At 30.7% G+C, this 20,910-nt stretch overlaps 1 protein-coding gene across 1 annotated transcript; it reads right to left on the bottom strand.

The window, feature by feature from the left end:
• Positions 1-935: 935 nt before the first annotated feature.
• LOC140451691 (uncharacterized) lies at positions 936-20,551 on the bottom strand. The gene is made up of 3 exons (XM_072545534.1): positions 20,317-20,551; positions 1,324-2,307; positions 936-1,276 (listed from the first exon to the last, which is right to left on the bottom strand). Exons 1-3 carry the CDS (start codon positions 20,549-20,551, stop codon positions 936-938), a joined length of 1,560 nt encoding a protein of 519 aa, XP_072401635.1.
• Positions 20,552-20,910: the final 359 nt, after the last annotated feature.

Genomic DNA, 20,910 nt, shown 5'->3' with positions numbered 1-20,910 from the left:
AGAAGCTCAACGGTTTGGTTATCTTTTCCTATGCGAATCTCATGACCTAGGTATTTATAGGCCATTACCTGGTCTATGGATCTTGTTCCTACGCATATATCTTCGCTGACTACAAGATTTGTCATCATCTGGGTTTTAGATATATTTATTTTCAATCCCCCTTCTAGCGAGGAAAGGTAGAGCTGATTTAAAAGTTCTTTGGCCTCATCTATCCTATCAGCTATTCGTACAATATCATCTGCAAACCTTAGATGGCTGAGCTTTTCTCCGTTTATGTTTATGCCCTTGTCGGTCAGTTTTGCCCTTTTACATATATATTCCAAAAGCGTAGTGAACAGTTTCGGCGATATGATATATTTTTGATTACCTCATTATAAATAAAAATCATAAATAGCTTTTAAAGATACCAGAGTTTACGGAGATGCAGAATGTGGATCTGAGTTTTATTGAGTAGCGAATAAATGGGCAAGAAATCCCAAAAAGTTGGAAAGAAGCATATATTTCGCACATTCACAAACAAGGCCCAAACGACTGTAGTACAAACCACAAATAGAGGTTTAAATCTTTGTATGTAGGTATATTTAAAAAAACCCTTAAAAGGGCTACATTAAAAAACACAAACGTTTTCGGAATAATAATTCTATCATCAGGTTAAAAAGCAGGTTAACATGCCTGAGCCACCAAAATATTAGGGTACAACCCTTTACAAAAAATTTAAGTTACCAAAAAATGTACATGTTGTTGTTTAAGTGAGTGATGTTTAGTATTTTATTAGATTTAACTTCAGGCAACACATAACCATGCCTCACGTGAGAGCCAACGTCCGGAGGGTAAACCTCTTTAAACGGACTTCACCTGGTAACAGTTACCAGCTTAAGATACAAAGTATATTTAATTTGTCGTAGTTTAGACATTGATATTTGCCATTCGTTATGTCAGACTTCTAAGATTTTTGCCTTAATAGAAAGCTTTAAGTCTTCTGGACCGCACTTTAATATTATTTCTGAGTCCACACTAGACACTGCACTACGCGAACTTAAGTCTGTTTCTTTATTTCTGGGGATACCCACATGAGAAGTAATCCATATGAAGTCAACTGTTCTTCCTTTTTCTTGACATGTGTGAAGTTCTGATTTGATCATTTTTTCAATTGGGTGTTTAGGATATACTCGTTGAATTGAAGTAATCGAACTCAGAGAATCAGAAAGAATCACCGCTTTGACGATATTGGTATCATCAATAAACTTAATTGCTCGATAAAGAGCGTATAATTCGGCTGTGTATATGCTACAGTGGGGAGATAAATGAAATAGATATATTTACTTGAATTCATCACAAAGGCGGCACCAACTCCATTGCTAGATTTTGAAGCATCTGTAAATATTTTGGAGAAATTTTCATAAGTTTGAAGTATATTTGATACGAAAATAGTTTTTATTTCTGAGGGACGTATTTTCGACTTATTATATTTGCTCAAATATACATGACACTGTCGAATATTGATTGACCAAGGGATATGAGGATCGGTGATATTTGGATCGAATATGTCAAGAAAATCAAAGTTTAATTTCTTACAATATGTTCTAATTCTTTCATAGTATGGTTTTCTTATTTTATCATCATAATTAAAAAGTTCGTTATATTTATCTGTGAAGGTGTTTCTGTAAATAGGTTTTTCTGGATTACAATATACCGAGGATGAATGTGTTGATGTCAGTTGCATACGCCTGTAGTAAAGGGATGGGTCACCAAGTTCAGCGTATATGCTCTCAATAGGTGTACTTCTAAATGCTCGTAGTGCGATTCTTAGACAATTATTATGAATTGTATCTAGAGATTTTAAAATATACTTTCTGGCAGAACAATAAGCGATGCATCCATAATCGAGTTTAGAACTGATTAACGATTTGTATACTGATAATATTGTATTTTGGTCGGATCCCCATTTCCTGTCTGATAATGTTTTTAAAATATTTATTCTCTTATGACAAGTTAATTGTAATTGCTTTATATGTTCTCGCCATGTCAGTTTGTTGTCTAAATGCATTCCTAAAAATTTAATAAGAGGATCTACTGTTATTGGTTTCCCGTATAACGTACGATTTGATGGAGTAGTTACATTTGCTGTTTTTGCAAGAACCATGACTCTTGTTTTTGTAGTAGAAAATTTAAAGCCAGTATTCAGAGACCATGTTTCCAGTTTATTGATAAAGCTTTGTAAACATTTTGTCATACTATCTATATTTTTTCCTTTGGTAAATGCCACTAAATCGTCAACATAAATCAGTCGTGCTTTTAGAGGTTTTCCTATGTTTTTCAAAATATCAGTAATCGCAATTAGCAAGAGTATTGGGCTAAGAACAGATGAGTTTTCGAGCACGAATTGGAAACTCTTACCCGAAAAGTCCGATTGGTTAAAAAATTGTTGATGAACGATAAACAGTGTCCCCGAATATTCCACTCATACGTTTTTAGAATCCTGTGTTTCCTGGCAGTTTTAAAGGCATTTTTTCGTCAAAAAATATCGCGGTACATTTTCTGTTAGTTGCAAACGATTTCATAATATCGCTTTCGAGTTCCAGAATGTTATCAGCCGTTGATTGATTCTGCCTAATTCCATTTTGTTCAGTAATCAGTTATCGATTTGGTTTCAATGTCCACAATCTACTGTTAACGATTTTTTCTATAAGTTTGCACATGGAACAAGTAATTGAGATTGGCCTGTCCTGATTGGATTTTTTATCTTTTAAAAGGAGTAGGACGTAGGAAGATGTTGCCAACTCACTAGAAGAGATAGAGTAAGGAATACTGAAATAACAGAGCGTATGGGCATAGACATTGACGTCCTGGAAACTATAGAATGCAAAAGACTGAAATGGTATGGCCATGTAGAAAGGATGAATGATCAACGATGGCCAAAGAGAATGTTACAGTGGATCCCCACCAACCGCAGGAAAAAGGGAAGACCAAGAAGATCGTGGAGACAAGAAGTAAAAGGTGCAATGGAAGATAGCGGTCTACAAGTAGATGACTGGAACGATCGCAAGCGTTGGAAGCTAGGTTGCGAGAAACGGCAGCTGTAATAAACTCGTTATATATACATATAGGACGTAGGAATTAGTACATATTAAAGGAAAATGCTGTTGCGCCCATATGAAATTAAACATGTCAAGTAAATGATATTTGGCTGAGTCTGGAAGATGTTTTAGAAATATGGTTGGGATATTATCGGGTCCAAGACAAGAATCTTTAGAGCTTGAAAGTGCTGAATTAAGTTCTTGAAAAGTAATGCGACTATTAATTGCTACGTTAGGATTTTCATTATTAGGAAAAGTATAGGTATCAGATGATGAATTTGAAGAATCTGCACGTGGATTTTTGTGGTTTGAGAGGCTTTCGTAAAAATCCGCTAGAACGTTTTTGCGATATCTTTATCTTTGGATACTGTTTTATTTTGTACTTTCAAGTGTTTAATAAAAGTCCTCTGCCGATTACCACAAATTTTTCTAATTTTTTACCAGACTTCCTTGGAGCTAGTTATGTTATTTATTTCCGATACAAACTTATGCCATGAATTGCTTTTAGGTTGAGTTATAGTAAGCTGCGCTTTTGCCTTTAATTTTTTAAGATTAATTCTGTTTTGCGGTGTCTTGTGCTTCTTATAATTATATATATATATATATATATATATATATATATATATATATATATATATATATATATATATATATATATATATATATATATATATATATATATATATATATATATATATATATATATATATAATTTATTTAAATTTTCCATTTATTCCAGGAGGTTCCAGTTTATTTCGGTGACTTTTAAGGGAACTGTTGACGTTTGACGGCACTGTAAGTAATTTTCTGACCCTTGAAGATTAGACAGAGCACAACAGGAGGGCCGTTTCTTCTGGACCACGTATTGTGTCTCTCGCTCATATACCTCGTTCGATTTATATTTTAATGTGTTTTCCCCAAAACAAATGGATGGCCATTGTCGGAACTTTTGAGTCCGATACATCGGTGTTGCTTGTCGGTATAGCCGATTGCCGAAACATTATTTATTATGTGTTATGAATGTTGAATGTCCAACTGTTTAATTCCGACTATAAACACTATTATTGATGGTTTGGATAAAGTACTACCACTATTTTATTCGTTGTTTCTTTTATATTGTCTGTGCCTTATGAGTTTATGTTATTATACAACTGTGTTCCGCATCCAATGACCTGAAACTCAGAAAAAATCAACAATAAACTCTTCCAAAACAAGATGAAATCATAAAGTTAACTACTAATATACGAAGCTTAACTATGGAAAACATTTCTTGTACTTAATTTAGTACAGTAGACTCCCTCTATAACGAGAACTGAAATGGCAGGCTAATTACCTCGTTATAAGCGGATCTCGTTATATCCAACAACAATAATATTGTGCATACATATGAATATGTAGTTTTCTAAAACATTAACTTTCTATAGTGAAGCCATTCGGAGCAATATAAGATGCTAATAAATATTGTTTGAATGGCGTTTTTAAAACAAAGTTGTTTACTTTTATTGTCAATGAAATGCATTAAAACAAAAAAGAGTTGTTTACTTTTACTGTCAATGATATAATGTTAAAACAAAAAATCTGTATTCTGTAAATATGTATAAAGCGTATAAAGTTATTTTGTCATTTTTGACTGCTTTAAATTGTCCAGTATTCTATCTATCTTATTTTCTAAAGATGTGAAACAGTTTTATGCTTCTTCATTTGCGTTTTGTCCTTGGATAAAGTTTCTGACAACCTTTAAAACACTTTCCACATCTTGTCTATTAGGACCCATATTATTAGGTGTGAATGGTCAACCCAATACAATGACACTTGTGAATCATAAATTTTACATTTCCAACTAAGAATCATAAATTGTAAAAAGTTTATTGCGGGCGGCCCGCAGTTAAAAAGGGTATTTATTTATAGCTACGGCTGGGCCAAAACGTAAAAAACACGTTTTGCAATCGTTATAAGCAAATTTACCTCGCTATAAAGGGTTATAGTTCAATAGAAATTTCACGTGACATCTAATGTACCTCGTTATAAGCGAAACCTCGTAATAACCGTGTTCGTTATAAAGGGAGTATACTTTATTTTTACGGACGAATGCAGAAACAGCACTTCTACCTAACTTAACTAACTTTACCTAGGCAATATCAAGCTACCTTAGTTTTGATGTAAGTTTTGCTGATATTTAAGAGGGGCGGAGTCTAACGATCCATCGTTTCCGTCGCCTGGTGTAAATGTTCCAAAAATCCTAAAAATAAACTGTATTGACGCCAATTTTTTTAAATTGAGAATCGATAGTGGTTTTTTAGGATTTTTAGGAAGATTTACATTAGGAAACGGAAACAATATGATTGTTAGACTCCGCCCCTCTTAAATAAAAAACGGAAGTAAAACCGGAAGTAACTTTTTTTTTGCATATTTTAGATTGTAAAATGCCACGTTTAAGAAAAAGAAGTCGGTTTGAGAACTCTAACTAACTAACTAAATTTATATTTAAATATTATTTAAATTTAAAAAATACAGAAAACAGTATGATGCTCCGCGCTAGTCTACACTACCGCCTACTGTTCCACTTTTTTGGGAATACGCCACAATGTTACTTTATAATAAGTTTATTTTTTATTTATTTATTTAATCCATCTGGACTAAAAACGTCGTATTTGACGAAATATTCTGTGATATTCAGTGATTTTCTTATTCTTGTGTGATTGATTGTGATTGTATTGAACTAACTTTGATCGACTTTAATTTTTGAACCTAAATGAATTAATAAATATTTTGTACTTGAAATTCGAAGTTGGTTTTTTTGTTTGCAGTTTGGTTAGTTTAGTTTGAAAATTCACACCAAGATCTTTATACACTGATTTTTTGGGCAATTATCTATCATTGATATCGTAAGTCATATGTATTTATAAAGTTCCGGTTACGTGTAAAGGTTATCACTGAACACTTATCAACATTTAGACTCATTTCATTTATCTAAAATTAATTAGATACTGCATGTAAGTCAAGTTGTAATAGCTGGCAATCACATTGATTTTATACAACTCTAAATATCTTAAAATCATCTGCAAACATTAACCAAGACGAAAATTTGAGACACTTGAAAAGATCATTTATAAAGTAAGCAAATAAGAGGTTTGCTAGGTTGCTGCCCTGAGGAACCCCTAGCGTTACCAAATGTTCCCCTGAGAAAACATTACCAACTCTAACCTGCTGGCTTCTATCTGTTAAATATGTATTCAGAAACATTACAGCATTACTTAAAAGGCCAAAGGCTCAGTTTTTCTAATAACAAACCATGATTAACACTATCAAATGCTTTTCCGCAATCAGTAAAGATTAAAACGATTTGCTTTTTAGTGTTTATGGCATCTGCAGCAGATTGTGTGAATATACATAAGTTTGTAATCGTAGATCTATCTGACAGAAATCCATGTTGATATTGATTCAAAAGAATTGATAAAATGTTGTAATAAGTTTTTATATAAGATAAATTCAAATATTTCTGCAAGAGAATTTTAAATACTAATAGGTCTGTAATTTATTACATAATTTATATTACCAGATTTAAAAATACGAAATGTAATGGTATCTTTATTTTTGTAGGAAATCTATTAGTTTTTAAAGCTAGATTATATATAACCTTTAATGGTTCCACAAGATAGTCAATAAACTCTTTATAGATATAAGCAGGAAGACATTATTTTCATATAAATTTTTTGGGTTTTAATATCTTTGCATTAGCTCTAATAGCTTCTTCAGTTATCTCATCAAATTCTAAAATACCGTAAAACATAGGTACCTTCATATCAGATGATATGTTATAAACTGACTTAAAGTATTGTGCAAAATCATTATCAGCTCCATCAAAACCAGTGTAAATATTGTTGTCAAACTTAATTTCAGATGGTAAACCCCTGGAACTACTTCTAGATTTCACAAAAGACCAAAAACTAGATGGGTCTATGTTGACATTAAATTTCTCTCTACAGTGTGATGATATTCTATATATTCAGATTTTGTTTGTATTTTAATTAACTTTCTAAGAGATTCGTACTAATTCTTAATTTCGACATTAACATTTCCTCTTTTTACCTACTCGCCTATGTAGCTTGTTTTTCTATTTGATTTTACTAACTAAATCTTGAGAGAAATATTTAGGAAAACTGCATTTAACATGGCAATTGTTAGATTTTTGTCTTTTAGGTACTGCTTGGTCAATGTATTCAAACATATTATCCTAAAAGGTTTGTACAGCATCAATTACATCATTAATATGTTTTTATTTATTTATATATTTATATTTTAATTTATTAATATTATTAGATTATACAGTAGCAGAAATTGTATGTACTGTATTGTCGAGTTAAGAGAAAAATGATAGCTATCCTCTTCAAAAAACGAATCATGACTTCTAATACAAACAAAATGAACATTAGCTAGAACTAAATTCAACTTTCTACCCATATAATTTACTACCAAATTCATTTGGTATGGATCACAAATACTTAAAAACTGGTCCAGTCTCTTTTTTATCTCTCTCTCTCTCTCTCTCTCTTTCTCTCTCTTAATGATAACTATTAAGACAGGTTTAAAAAATTAAAAATTAAAAATTACCTAGTATGGGCCTCTTGGTTTTTAAAAAGAAATACAATATTAAGAACACCTAATTACATTTTAATCTTTAATTGTTTTTTCTTTCTGTTCTCTGTGTATCAGCGTTAAAACACACCATCAAAAGATGTCATAGAATTGACAAAGTTTTACTATCCTTACCAAAATTTTAGAATGTATTTTGTCCATTATTTTATGTTTGTGTTATTAATGTTGATGGTTAAAGCTTATTATAAATAATCTCAACGACTAGTAAGTTGCACTGACGAATTGCGATATTTTGTAAATATTTACATATTCTTTTTATCTATATTACAGCGTCTTGAAAAAGGAATAAAAGAATTCCGAAAGCTAGACAGAAAGTCAAAAGAGTTTCTTTAACATCCCGGCCAACCTTCTGACTGCAGCTCTAATAAACTGTTTGTTTGTTTATATCGACAGTCACTAACATCCAGACTAATATCAAGTATTTCTTATATATATATATATATATATATATATATATATATATATATATATATATATATATATATATATATATTTAAACAATAAAGCTTAAAATATCGGTTCTAAACTTAAAAAAAAACAGAATAAACTAATAAAAATACGGCAATTAGGAAGAAAGCCAATATTTTCAGGAAGAACTGTAAGATAAATATGCCATAAGAGTAAAGCCTTATCAAAATAATCCTTAAATGCGATGCAAAAGTTCCTTTAAGGAAGCTTCAGAGTATAAGCAAATTTCCCGAGGCCAGAAAATAAACTTTATGTGAAAGAGTTGTCAGCGGCAATGTTAAGTAGATCTATAGAATGCTAAGAAAATTTTGAACCAAGAATTTTAGAATACTTTAATCATATTTTCCAAGAACTTTGTTTCTCAATTATCTACTAAATTTACTGGAAGTAAAAGTTTTGATACTAGTTGATGTATAAGATGGCCTCGATATAATAAATCAATATTAAACAGTAAGTTGAAAAATGATGAAAATAAATCTATTGAATTTTATATTTTATAGATTTTTTTGAATTTTAGAACTATTGTGAATTGGGACTTTTCTCTCTTTTCGGTCTACCTGATCGGTATCTATCTTTTAATTCTCCAGATTCCTCAAATCGCTTTACAGTTTTTTGTACCGTCGCCTTATGAATAGGAAAACGGTTTGGGAAAGTATCATTGAACAAGTTGGCTGCTTCACAATAAGATCTTTTTCTGTCACCATACCCTCTCATCATTAGAATAGTAATTCGTTCTTTTTCGTTAAGGGCCATTTTAGAGAAGTAATTTATCTTGTAGAACTTTTCGAAACACAACTACTGTCAGTTTTAGTTATTAATGTAAATGGTGAACAAATGTCAAAATCACAGCATTCTACATTTATATATTTAAATTTATTAAAATCTACACATTTTGCACTGTTTTATATATTTAAGACCTTCCAGACTACATAAAATCATAAGTGTTACATACGGTTGAACTCGTATTGAATGGGAAATTCCAATAATGACTAAATATACAGGGTGATGAATTTGAAAAACCAAAGTTACTAATAATATAAGAGAAACGGCAAATCTGGCAACATTGCAAATATCAAATTTGGAATCTACGTATCCCAAAATAGATGTACCTCAAATTTTGTACAATTATTATGAATAGCAATTTACGAGATAATTGGCCGTTTCCAGACTTTTGGGCCACTCTGTAGATGTGAATGTAAAATTCCTACTTGTAATTACATTTTATTCTGTAAAATGTGTTTGTTGTAAAATAAATAAAATAGTATACAACGATAGCTTAATATAATGTTAATTTTTTGTTATAGCTATCTGTACATGCTCACGATTGCTTGGTAATGATTCAAAAAAGTCTTCTGACATACAAAAATGGATAACAAAATATTAAGAGGAGGGGTGGTAAAAATCAGTCTTAGTACCTATCTAAAATTATACTTTTTCAATTTGGGTAAATTCTCAAGGCCGGCAAAACCAATTCTGACTGTCCTTTGTTGAAAACAATAAAAGTGTGCAGTTGTAGGAACTTATTCACAAACAATAGCCGGCTTTCTACTTTACCTAATGATTAATTCCATAGCCATTTATAAAGATTACAATTGCACTTGTCGTCCTTTCACAGAAAGGTATATATTAAACTATAATTTTAACCTTTTAACCCTTAACTTGGCAACGTATGTTATAATTATAATATACATAATATTTCAAATTTTTTATTGAATTAATCAATAGTGTTTGAAACCCAGTTCTTGGCATTGTATAGTTGAGTATACACTACCGTAAGTAGCCGAGTGGAAATAAGCCCGAAAATTCTTAATTTCGCGCATTTATAGTGTATTTTTATGTATGAGAGAGTAATAAAACAATAAATTATGTATGCAAATCCCTAAACTGTTGATACGGGTGACTCAATGAAAAACAGATATTTGTCAACAAGTTTACAGAAGTATATAGGAAAACAATTTTAAATTGAGTATGACCACCAGGTATAAAGGTTGGAGCAGAATAGAATACAATAGTTGTGAGGATTACTAATCCCTAAATAAGGTTGCCAGTGTCGGAGTGATCGAGGTTAACAGGTACTAATGAATTTGCAAGAAATGTAAGATGTTTATTTTATTGGTTATATATAACCAATAAAAGTTTAATAAGTACCTACCTATTTGCAAAATAAAGTTTAATTCTTTAGATAAAATAAAACGTTTTATTTTATCTATTTGCAAAATAAAGTTTAATTCTTTGCCTATTTTCAAAATAAAGTTTAATTCTTTAGATAAAATAAAACGTTTTATTTTATCTGAAATGAGTGCATTCCACGAAGTAAGGGTTTCAACAATCAAACATTTAATTCTTTAATTCCAGGAATCTACGACAGTAATTGACTAGATAATTACCTTCTAAACTTATTCCACAGAAAATGTGATAGTGGGTTTTTCCATTTTGTATATAGGAAGGTCCAAGTGGCGTATTCAAAATTCTTAACAGTTCACTAAAAGTAGGTACTTCACTTGCAAGGTGCAGTTTATTGTGTATACTAGTGTTATGGAAAATTTGGAAGTGCCGTGTAAACGCCGAAAAATTGGTCCTCTAACAGTTAATGAAAAAACATTAATATTTAATTGTTTTAAATCATTTACAGACAAACGTTTATGTGAAAGTGTTGATGAGACCGTTGAGTTAGTTAGCAGTACACTTGGTGTTGGGAAATCTACGATTTACAGAGTTATTAAAGAAGAGAAATGTGGTAGTTTTCAAATGCCACGTAATGCTCCAGGGAAACCAAAATTTCAAATAGAATATCATTTTAAAGAAGGACTTCGACGGAAAGTGCATGAATTCTTCTTTAGACAAGAATTTGAAACATTGGATAAAGTTCTTGTCTCAGTTCGAGATGATAAGGATTACCCAGAAATGAGTCGAAGTACGTTATGGAAACTTTTAAAAGAAATAGGCTTCCGCTGGAAAAAGAATCCCAGAAAGTCTATTTTATTAGAAAGAAGCGATATTGTCATATGGAGAAGACATTTTCTAAGAACCATTAAGGAAATGAAAAACCAAAAAAAAAAATATTTTATCTTGATGAAACATGGATCAACGAGGGTCATACACCAAATAAATTTTGGCAGGATGAAACTGTTACAAGTCAAAGGCACGCTTTTGTAAATAACTTATCTACTGGTTTAAACCCACCATCAGGAAAGGGACGCAGGCTGATAATAGTACACATTGGCAGTTCAGACGGTTTTGTTGAAGGTGGTTTATTAACTTTTGAATCAACTCGTACCGATGACTACCATGAAGACATGAACGCTGATGTCTTTCAAGAATGGTTCGAACGAATGATAGATCTTCTTCCTAAGAACTGTGTAATAGTAATGGATAATGCAAGTTATCACTCCAGACTTATAGAAGGACTGCCCACAACCAAGTGGTTAAAAAAAGACTTGCAGAATTGGCTGAGTTCAAAAAATATTACGTACCATCCCGGATCTATAAGAAAGGAACTTTATTCGTTGTGTGCCCTTCATAAAGAAAAATTTAAAAAATACGAAATTGATGAAATTGCCAAAAATCGTGTAATGACAGTACTTAGATTCCCACCATATCATTGTGAATTAAACCCGATTGAACTGGTATGATCACAGATAAAGAGTGAAGTTTCAAGAAAAAATACCACTTTTAAAATTCATGATGTTAAACAGTTGTTTTTGGAGGCCGTAAATAATGTAAAACCTGAAAACTGGGAAAAGGCAGTAAATCACACTATTAAAGAAGAGGAAAAAATGTGGAAGCTGGACAATATTACTGATAAAATGATCGAGCCAGTTATTATAAATCTTGGTTCTGAAAGTTCATCTTCTGAATCTGATTTGGATTTGTAACAAGTAGCTGTAAGTTTTATATTAATATTTTTATTCATCTATTTAACATACCTTAGACGGTTTTAAAAACTCTTTTTCTCTTTTGTAATTTTTAAAAATTAAAAAAAATGTGAATTTTTTAAAACCCTTTTTAATGTAGGCCAGTCAGTTCTAATATAGTGTGTGATAAAAGAGGTCACTTTTGTTTACATACACATAACACTTTATAACACTGAAATAATTCATTTATTTTTTACAATTATTCAAAGTAATTTTTCAATTAATCTTGAGCACGCCCATGGAGTGGTCGGAGCTACCAGTTAAAATTATGCTAATTACTCTCTCGTTCATAAAAATAAACTATAGCATTGATTCCATGTACATAGGTTTTATTCTGTTATGTGACCTTCTTCTGCATCTCTTTTATTATTCTATTCTTGTTTTTCTGCATCCATGTTTAATAAATGTACTTTTTTAATGTAATTTTTTGCATATTAATTTATTTGTGGTTATTTTTTATCGCACTAAACACAAATCTATTTATTTCATGGATATTCGACCAAGAAACGTTGCAAAACACAGAGTTTATCTAGGGTTTAGGGACGTTATATTCAGACAGCGCCTGGAGCATATTTGAAGTAAAGGGTGAGCCAGATATGTTAATTGAAACCTTTTCTAGGACCCTTTCGATCTTGCATCGACTAAGGACGTAGTTGGTAGCCCCCCAGGTCCTGACAATTTAGAATTCACTGGGGAGAAGAAACTAGATTCGACGACCTCGTTACATATTTATGTATTCAGTAAATCAAATCAAACAAAACAATGTTTATTAATTATATGGACAATGTCGGATCGTTAAGTGGATAAATCCACGACGTTGAATTGAATTATATTGGATATGGATACGGACATATACCGATAATAAAACAAATCAATTAAGGTCTGACTGACCAGATAAAAAATTAAATAAAAATTTGCAATGAGAATAAAAGAGAAATAGGCACAATTTGCGGTATCAAATATTTTAGTAGGTTTTTAAGGATACCAGAGAGGAGCTACTATTAGTAACTTCAATTTGAGATGAAATTTAAAAAAAATCGACCTACTAAGTTTTAAACATTTTCTTTAAGATCATATCTCTATTATTTTAATATTTGTTCTAATACCCTATCATCAGCATAATTTTTTTTTTGAAAATTTATTTTGAGTGTTTTTGTAACCAGTTTTGTATTTTTCGAGAGCAATTTGTAAGCCTCTATAGGTAGTTTCAGGCCTTGTATGTAATGCCATAATAACAGTGTTATCAGCATAGGTTGCAACTAGCGTTGATGCAGGTAGATCGGCAGTAAATAATAAGTACAGGGTTGACCCCAGTAGGCTTCTTTGTGGTACTCCTACAGATATAGGAAAACTTTTGGAAAGGGTTGCGTTTATTTTGACTTAAAAGTTTCACATACCCATATTGATAATTTTATAGAAGGAGTATGGTTAGTTTTGTTTTATTATGTTTTGTAAAGTAAGGATTCATGCCATACTTTATCAAATGCCTTACTTACATCTAAAAAGGCTGCACTACAGTATCTTTTGCCTTCTAGGTCATTGCTGATTTTTTCTATCACATGATGAATCTATTCCACTATTTTGCACTGATCCCGTTTCTGTAAACTTTTCTACTAAATCGCGGACGTACACGTGACTTACATTTTTGTTTGGATGCCTTTCATGAAATATTTGAGCTATTCGTAAATAACGCTGGTTCTGGGAGGCAAATATGAAAATCATTTCCACGCGTTCAGGTATACTGTCAACCATCGTGACAACTATAGCTGAATGACAGTACCGATCGTACAAATAATGAAAACTAATGACATTTAAACTTCTCTAATAAACCAAAAATTATTAAATCTGACAGAACCTCAAAAACAGATATTTTCAACTTGTTTTGCAAAAACGCACTTATCATTAAGAATAATAGTCCGGGAGATAGAATTACAAATACAAAAGTCATAGTAAGCCGGCTGGTATTAACACCCTGTATAATTATTAAACAATAATTATACAGGGTCATCAACGGAATCAACAAAAACCTCATTAAATTTTCCATTTAAGCCAAAGTTTCGCAATTACTGCTTCATCCTGTATAATTATTATTTATACCGTTCGAGTCGATATGACATAAATCTTTAGAAAATCCATTACCTCTAGATACTTTGGATTGTTATAATTTTACGTTCCGTATATTATATCTTAATTTCTTATGTTAGATCGTTATTAATGTATATTTCTGGTTTCGTTGTTCTTAGTTTGTTTTTGTTCTGTATTAGTTTCAGTTTCCATTTCTGTCTTTTGCTTGCACACGCCATGTTGTGTCACGTAATTTGTAATCTTCTTCTATTTTTACTGTAATGTCAATCAATCCATGAAATTAGTTATGGTCTTGCTAAGTTCATTTGGGTTATTTGTATCCATTGGCAGTCCTCGTAAAACAACATTGTTAGCTTTTCTTTCTATCTGGAGTTGCTCCACCTTCATCTTCACTATGTTTAGTTCCTGTTTCGTTTCATTATTTTCATTTTTTAGCTGTTGGTTTCTTTGTTTAGCCTAACTATAAAATTATAGTTCCAAATATATATAATATTATTTTGCTTTATATAAACTGTTGGAATGAAGTCAATTAAAAAACTATTCTTCAATAATTAAGAAAAATATGTTAAACCTACAACGCAACGTAATATCAATATAAAAGGTCACAGCATGGGAGATGGTACGTGAAACGAAGACTAAATTTGGATTAATATTTAATAAAACATAATAAATAACCCTAAATTACCTATACAAAATATTTGTTTTTTATTGCCGACGAGAACGTTGATTTATTCTTTCGACGCCGAGATAACTCCCCAAATAAAATTAGTCATGGGACTTCTGCTGTTTGTATAATAAATTAGCCTCAGATATTTTTTTACAAATTTTCATTTAAAACTTCAGACAGCTCGTAGTCATTAAGATTGCGTAGTTCGAATATAATATAATATTTTTTTAATAGCACATCTTATTAATTGTCTCCTGCTTCGTCTGCTATCATTTAATAGAATGGGTTTTTTGGGCTAGTTATTTTCCTTGTGTTATCTAAAATCAAGAGCAAGTCCATCAAAATAAAAGTAAGAATATCGAAAAGAATTAAATATTGTATATTATACACTTTAAATGATTTATATATATATATATATATATATATATATATATATATATATATATATATATATATATATATATATATATATATATATATATATGTATATATATTATAAAAAAGAGTAGTACTTCAAAATATTTTATGGTTCAGACTGAGTAAGAAAGAAGTATCTGCTGAGAATGTGAAATTATGAAACACATAGGGTAAAAGCACCAGTTATTGGCCCCAAGTTTGGCGAAAGAATATTTGATACCGAGTTACAATTTTCAAAGTGTAAAGTAATATTTGATAATAAATTATCAGACAGAATTGTAATTTTCGTTGAGAACTGTTTTGTATTATCATCAAATAATTTTCGTTTGTGTGGGCGAGAAATATTTTTTGGAGATAATCTTAAATTCGCTTTTGGTGTAGGTGAATGCTTGAAAATATCAATATTATTTTGGTTATTTACAGTAGGCGAGCGGTTTACCCCTCAAAAGACGCTTAGAAACAGAATATAACGACTAAAATTCTTTTTGCATTTCTAATGCACCAAAACTTTTTTATTCGATTCTATATATTTTTCCAAGATGAAATGTATTTTTTTTTATTTTTTACAAGTGGGCCGGCAATTGTTATTAACAAATAACTTATACAAAAAAGCAATTTCACCGAATTGCTTCGGAATCAATTTTTTTAGGTGTATCTCATCAAAATAAACACTTTTTCTCTTTAATAATTTTTCAAAAAATGCTTCCTTTTCGAGTTATTTGCATTTTTTTGTTGAAAAAATGCCTTAATTAGTGATTTTTGGGATTTTTTTTCTAAAAAACTACTAAATGAATTGCAATTCTACAAATAGCTTTATAATCTTTAAACCGTCGAGTACAAGTTAGAATATTTTGACAAGGATATTTTTTTTCTATCTTGCTAAAAACGTGGACCCAAATAGTGTGTACAGCGGTTGCGGCGATACAGGCGTGCGGCGCGTGGAAATATTTGGTTAAATTTAAAAAATTAATTCAATACAAATATTACGTACAATTTATTAAAAAAAAAGATATTTCTAATTATTTTTATATAGACATATTATAATTAAAACAATTAAAATTAATTTTTTACAATGCTATAATAATGTAATTTTTTTAGGCATATTCGAAATATTTGGATCCACGTTTTTAGCGAGATAGAAACCATTTATCCATGTCAAAATATTCTAACTTGTACTCGACGGTTTAAAGATTATAAAGCTATTTGTAAAATTGCAATTCATTTAGTAGTTTTTTAGAAAAAAAAATCCCAAAAATCACTAATTAAGGCATTTTTTCAACAAAAAAATGCAAATAACTCGAAAAGGAAGCATTTTTCTAAAAATTATTAAGAGAGAAAAAGTGTTTATTTTGATGAGATACACCTAAAAAAATTGATTCCGAAGCAATTCGGTAAAATTGCTTTTTTGTATGTTATTTGTTAATAACAATTGCCGGCCCACTTGTAAAAATTAAAAAAAAATACATTTCATCTTGGAAAAATATATAGAATCGAATAAAAAAGGTTTGGTGCATTAGAAATGCAAAAAGAATTTTAGTAGGTTGATGCTCTGCTTATAGGGGTAAACCGCTCGCCTACAGGGCTTAATGATTTTTTGTGAGAACTGGTGTAGGAACTTTAACAAATTCAGGTAGTGGAAGCTCAAAAACCTGAATAGTGTACTTCTACTTTCCTGGTGTAGAGGTTGTGGACACTTTTAATGCTGTTTTGATTTTTTTTGATATTTTGCAATAGGAAAGTGAACATTTACATATTTTTTTAGTTTTGTTGAGGTCATTTCTATGGGTTGTCTACTTTCTCCTTCAGACTAATTTAAAGTTTTAGCTAATTTTATTATTTTTTTATTATCCGAGCTTTTTATTTTATTTTGGTTTATTTTTATAATTTGTTTTTTCTTTCATTCGATTTTTCACTGTTCTTCTTTACGCTCCTTGTCTAATTTTTTTCTTTTTCTGTATATCTTCTATCTGATGAAGTTGGAACAAATAAAAGCTTTTGAGTTTGCGTCTTGCCTTTTCGTGCTGGAGTATCTGGCCATACTAAATAAGTCGCAATAGATTTATTTGTAGTATTTACAGGTATATTTGCAGAAATGTTTAGTGTTATTTGGATAGATCTTTGCAGAAAATGTGAACTTAACTGTTAAGTTAACCTTTGGGTTATGTTCAATTTCATAGACATTTCTGGAACCATTCATAGCCAAAACCTTTTTATTTTTGGGACATAAATAAAAGCATGTCTCGTCACTATTAAAGATCCTTGTTGGGTCTTGAAGAACAGCTTTAATTGCTTTGTTATCTAGATAAGATTTTATGTTGTCAAACCATTTGGTAATGTCTCTTTGGTTATTGTTTTAACTTGCTGATGTCACTCGTTCTGAAGTAATTAGGGAAATGTTGGGATTGCGCTTTAAAAATTCAGATAACCATGTTGTACCTGGTCTATTTTCAACAAATAGATTCACTATAGGGTTACTCTCTAAAAATGTTTTAACGGAGTCCTTAATGTCGTCAACACGAACAGGAAATCCTCTACTTTGACAATGAAAAATCCAGAGTTTAAGTTTTTTCTCTTCATTCTTCGAAAGAAATGGATCTGGTCCATGCGTTATCTTGTTGTGAAATTTTTCACTTTTACGATAACTTATGGTGGCTCTGGGAATTTTGAAAATTCTTGAGTGATGATGGTATGAGTGAGCTTCTAGCTCACTCATAACATTTTAAATTAAGTATAACACTTTTTGAATATAGTTTATGTAATACTTTTTTCTATAAGTGTTTTTAGTTTTAGATCGTTTTGGCATAGTTGCTAAAAAAATATAATAATTAGTTATTGGCCACACACAAAACACTAGTCATTAATATATGTCAATCCCTAGATTCTTACAAAAAACTAATGTCTCAGTTATTGGCCTAGATAGCCAATAATAAATATATTGATAATTTCATGCGTTAGTAATTGGCCACCTTAAAATTTATGTTGTTTGAATAAATAGCGTTAGATTCATTATGAAATTTCGGACAGGACATACACTTTATTCTCACAATAACATAAAACATAAAGTAGAAAGAGAATTTCAGTATATAGTACTTTTCGGCTAACACAAGTTTTTCTAGATAAATAACAAAGAATCGCTTGCAAAGTAACGACACTGAATAGTGTCTTAATCAACGTGGAATACTGACTAAAACATGGTGGTTACCTTGAAACTAGATGTGTCATTCTCTAGCAGACATGATGCCAAACCTAAAAAAAAGTAGTCAGATTTAACAAAATACCAACATTTTACTAATTTTAATCAAAACATATTAGGGGCCAATAACTCACTCATGGCCAACAACTGGTGCATTTAAGCTATATTATATAGCAAACAATACGACTATCTAAGAAACTCCTTGATATTTAATATTAATTGATAAGTAAAACGCGGTTATAAGCTATTTTCGGGTTTTTAAAGTAAAGCTTCCGTTTTATTACATTTTTTTGTCTGCAGTAAAATGCTGAGGCAAGCGCCACGGAACTAGTGTCACGAGAAGACATCGATTCACTACTCTCGATCATTTCGTTTCTAGTCATCATATATTTACTCTAAGCAGGTTTAAATTAAAAACTATATGAATAATAACTAACAATACAGACATAAAATGATAAAGTTAAAAATTAAATGTGTCAATAAAGGATGGTAAAACAAACAGAAAAATAAAAGGTCGATGCTAAAATTCGATTTGTAACGATTTTCAAACGACAAAATTCATCATAAATGTCAAAACTCATAAATTTTATCCCATCCAATTATTAACAATATAAAATCGTCTGTTTAATAACGCCCGATATCATAATCGATTTGAATGTGAACATTAAATAAATTAAATGTCCACTTTAAGTGTAAATTTCAGTTTTCCTCAAATTAGAATTAATCAAAAAATGAATTATGTACTGCACTCAAAAGTTTACAGAAAGAGAATGAATTATGATGAATTATATTTCCTTAAAATCTTTTCTTTAACAAAGATACACTTATGTTTTAATTTAAACAGATCGAACCTTCAATAAAACTTTATAACAAAGAGGTAAGTAACATCATTAAAATATAATAAAATTTGGTGGATAAAAAAATCATTAAAAGGTCAAACCAAACCAACATTAATGTTCTAATGTATATAGAGAAAATCCTAATCAGCACATATTTTTAGAGCAAATGCTGTTACAACAGTGCATTAGTTATGTGCATTATATTTAGTATATTGTGGCTAAACACTCCACACGGGGTTACGCCACTTAAGCTCTCTAGATCTATGTTACGAGGTAGATCAGTCCTCATTTTCTTTTTTTAAATTTTCCTGTTATTTTTCTCCACTGTTTCCTATCTCTGGTTTTTTCTCTCCCTTGCCGTATGCCTGCCCTGTTGAGATCATTTGTTACTTCTTGTAGCCATGTAGATCTTGGTCTTCCACGTCTTCTTTTACCAGCTGGTGTCCATTCCAATATTGAAAATATTGTCGTGGATGGTCCTGATCTCCATATATGTCCTAGCCATTTTGCCCTTTGCTGTTTTATTTTACAAACTATACTCTCTTTTATTTCGTTTAGTAGTTTATGATTCGTTCTTTGTCTATATTGGTTTTCATTAATTTTTATTGGTCCTAATATTGCTCTTAGTATTTTCTTTTCTTGTATTCTAAGGTCTTCCTCTTGTTTTTTTGTCATGCTAAGGGTTTCGGCAGCATACATCATAGTCGGTCAAATTATTGTTTTATATATCTTCATTTTCGATTTCTTGCTGGGTAATTTATTTTTTAGAAGTTTTTTATTTGCATGGTATGTCTTATTTCCTGTAATTATCCTTCCCCTTTCTCCATTGTTTGTTATTAATATTCCCAAATACTTAAACTTTTCTACTTCTTCAAATATATATTCTCCCAATCTAGTCTTTTGTTTTCATATTTTTTGTCAAATCTCATTATTTTTGTTTTTTCTTGATTTATTACTAAGCCCATTACTTTCTCTTCTGCTACCAAATATTTTAACATACTTTCCATTGTTTTTTTGTTCTTTGTTATTAACACAATATCGTCGGCATTTGCTACTAGTTGTCCCTCTCTCGTTCTAAGTGTACCTTTGTTGATTTTTCTGACTATATATTCCAGGGCAAGATTAAACAGAGTTGCAGATAATGAATCTTCTTGACGTACACCTTTAGTTATAACAAATTCTTCTGTGTCTCCTTCTTGTGTTTTTACAGTTACTACAGTTTTGCTCATTGTCATTTTTATTAATCATCTTAATTTGTTGTGTATTCTTATTTCTCTCATAGCTGTAAGTAATTTCGCTCTGTTTATTGAATCAAATGCTTGTTGGAAATCTATAAAAAGCAATTCAATTTCTATTTTATATCCATAAGCTTTCTCCATAATTTGCTTTACCGTATGTATGGCATCTGTTGTTGACTTTCCCCTAAGAAATCCGCATTGATACTGTCCCATGATATTTGTAGTCGCTTCGGCCAGTCTTCGTTGTATTAAGGTTGACATGATTTTATACGCTGTGTTTAATAATGTCAGTCCTCTATAATTATTACACATTTGTTGGTCTCCTTTTTTATGGACTGTGATAATTTATCCTTTGT

The sequence above is a fragment of the Diabrotica undecimpunctata genome, chromosome 10 (genome assembly GCF_040954645.1).
Source record: "Diabrotica undecimpunctata isolate CICGRU chromosome 10, icDiaUnde3, whole genome shotgun sequence".
NCBI lineage: Eukaryota > Metazoa > Arthropoda > Insecta > Coleoptera > Chrysomelidae > Diabrotica > Diabrotica undecimpunctata.
This window is presented reverse-complemented; position numbering and strand designations above follow the sequence as displayed.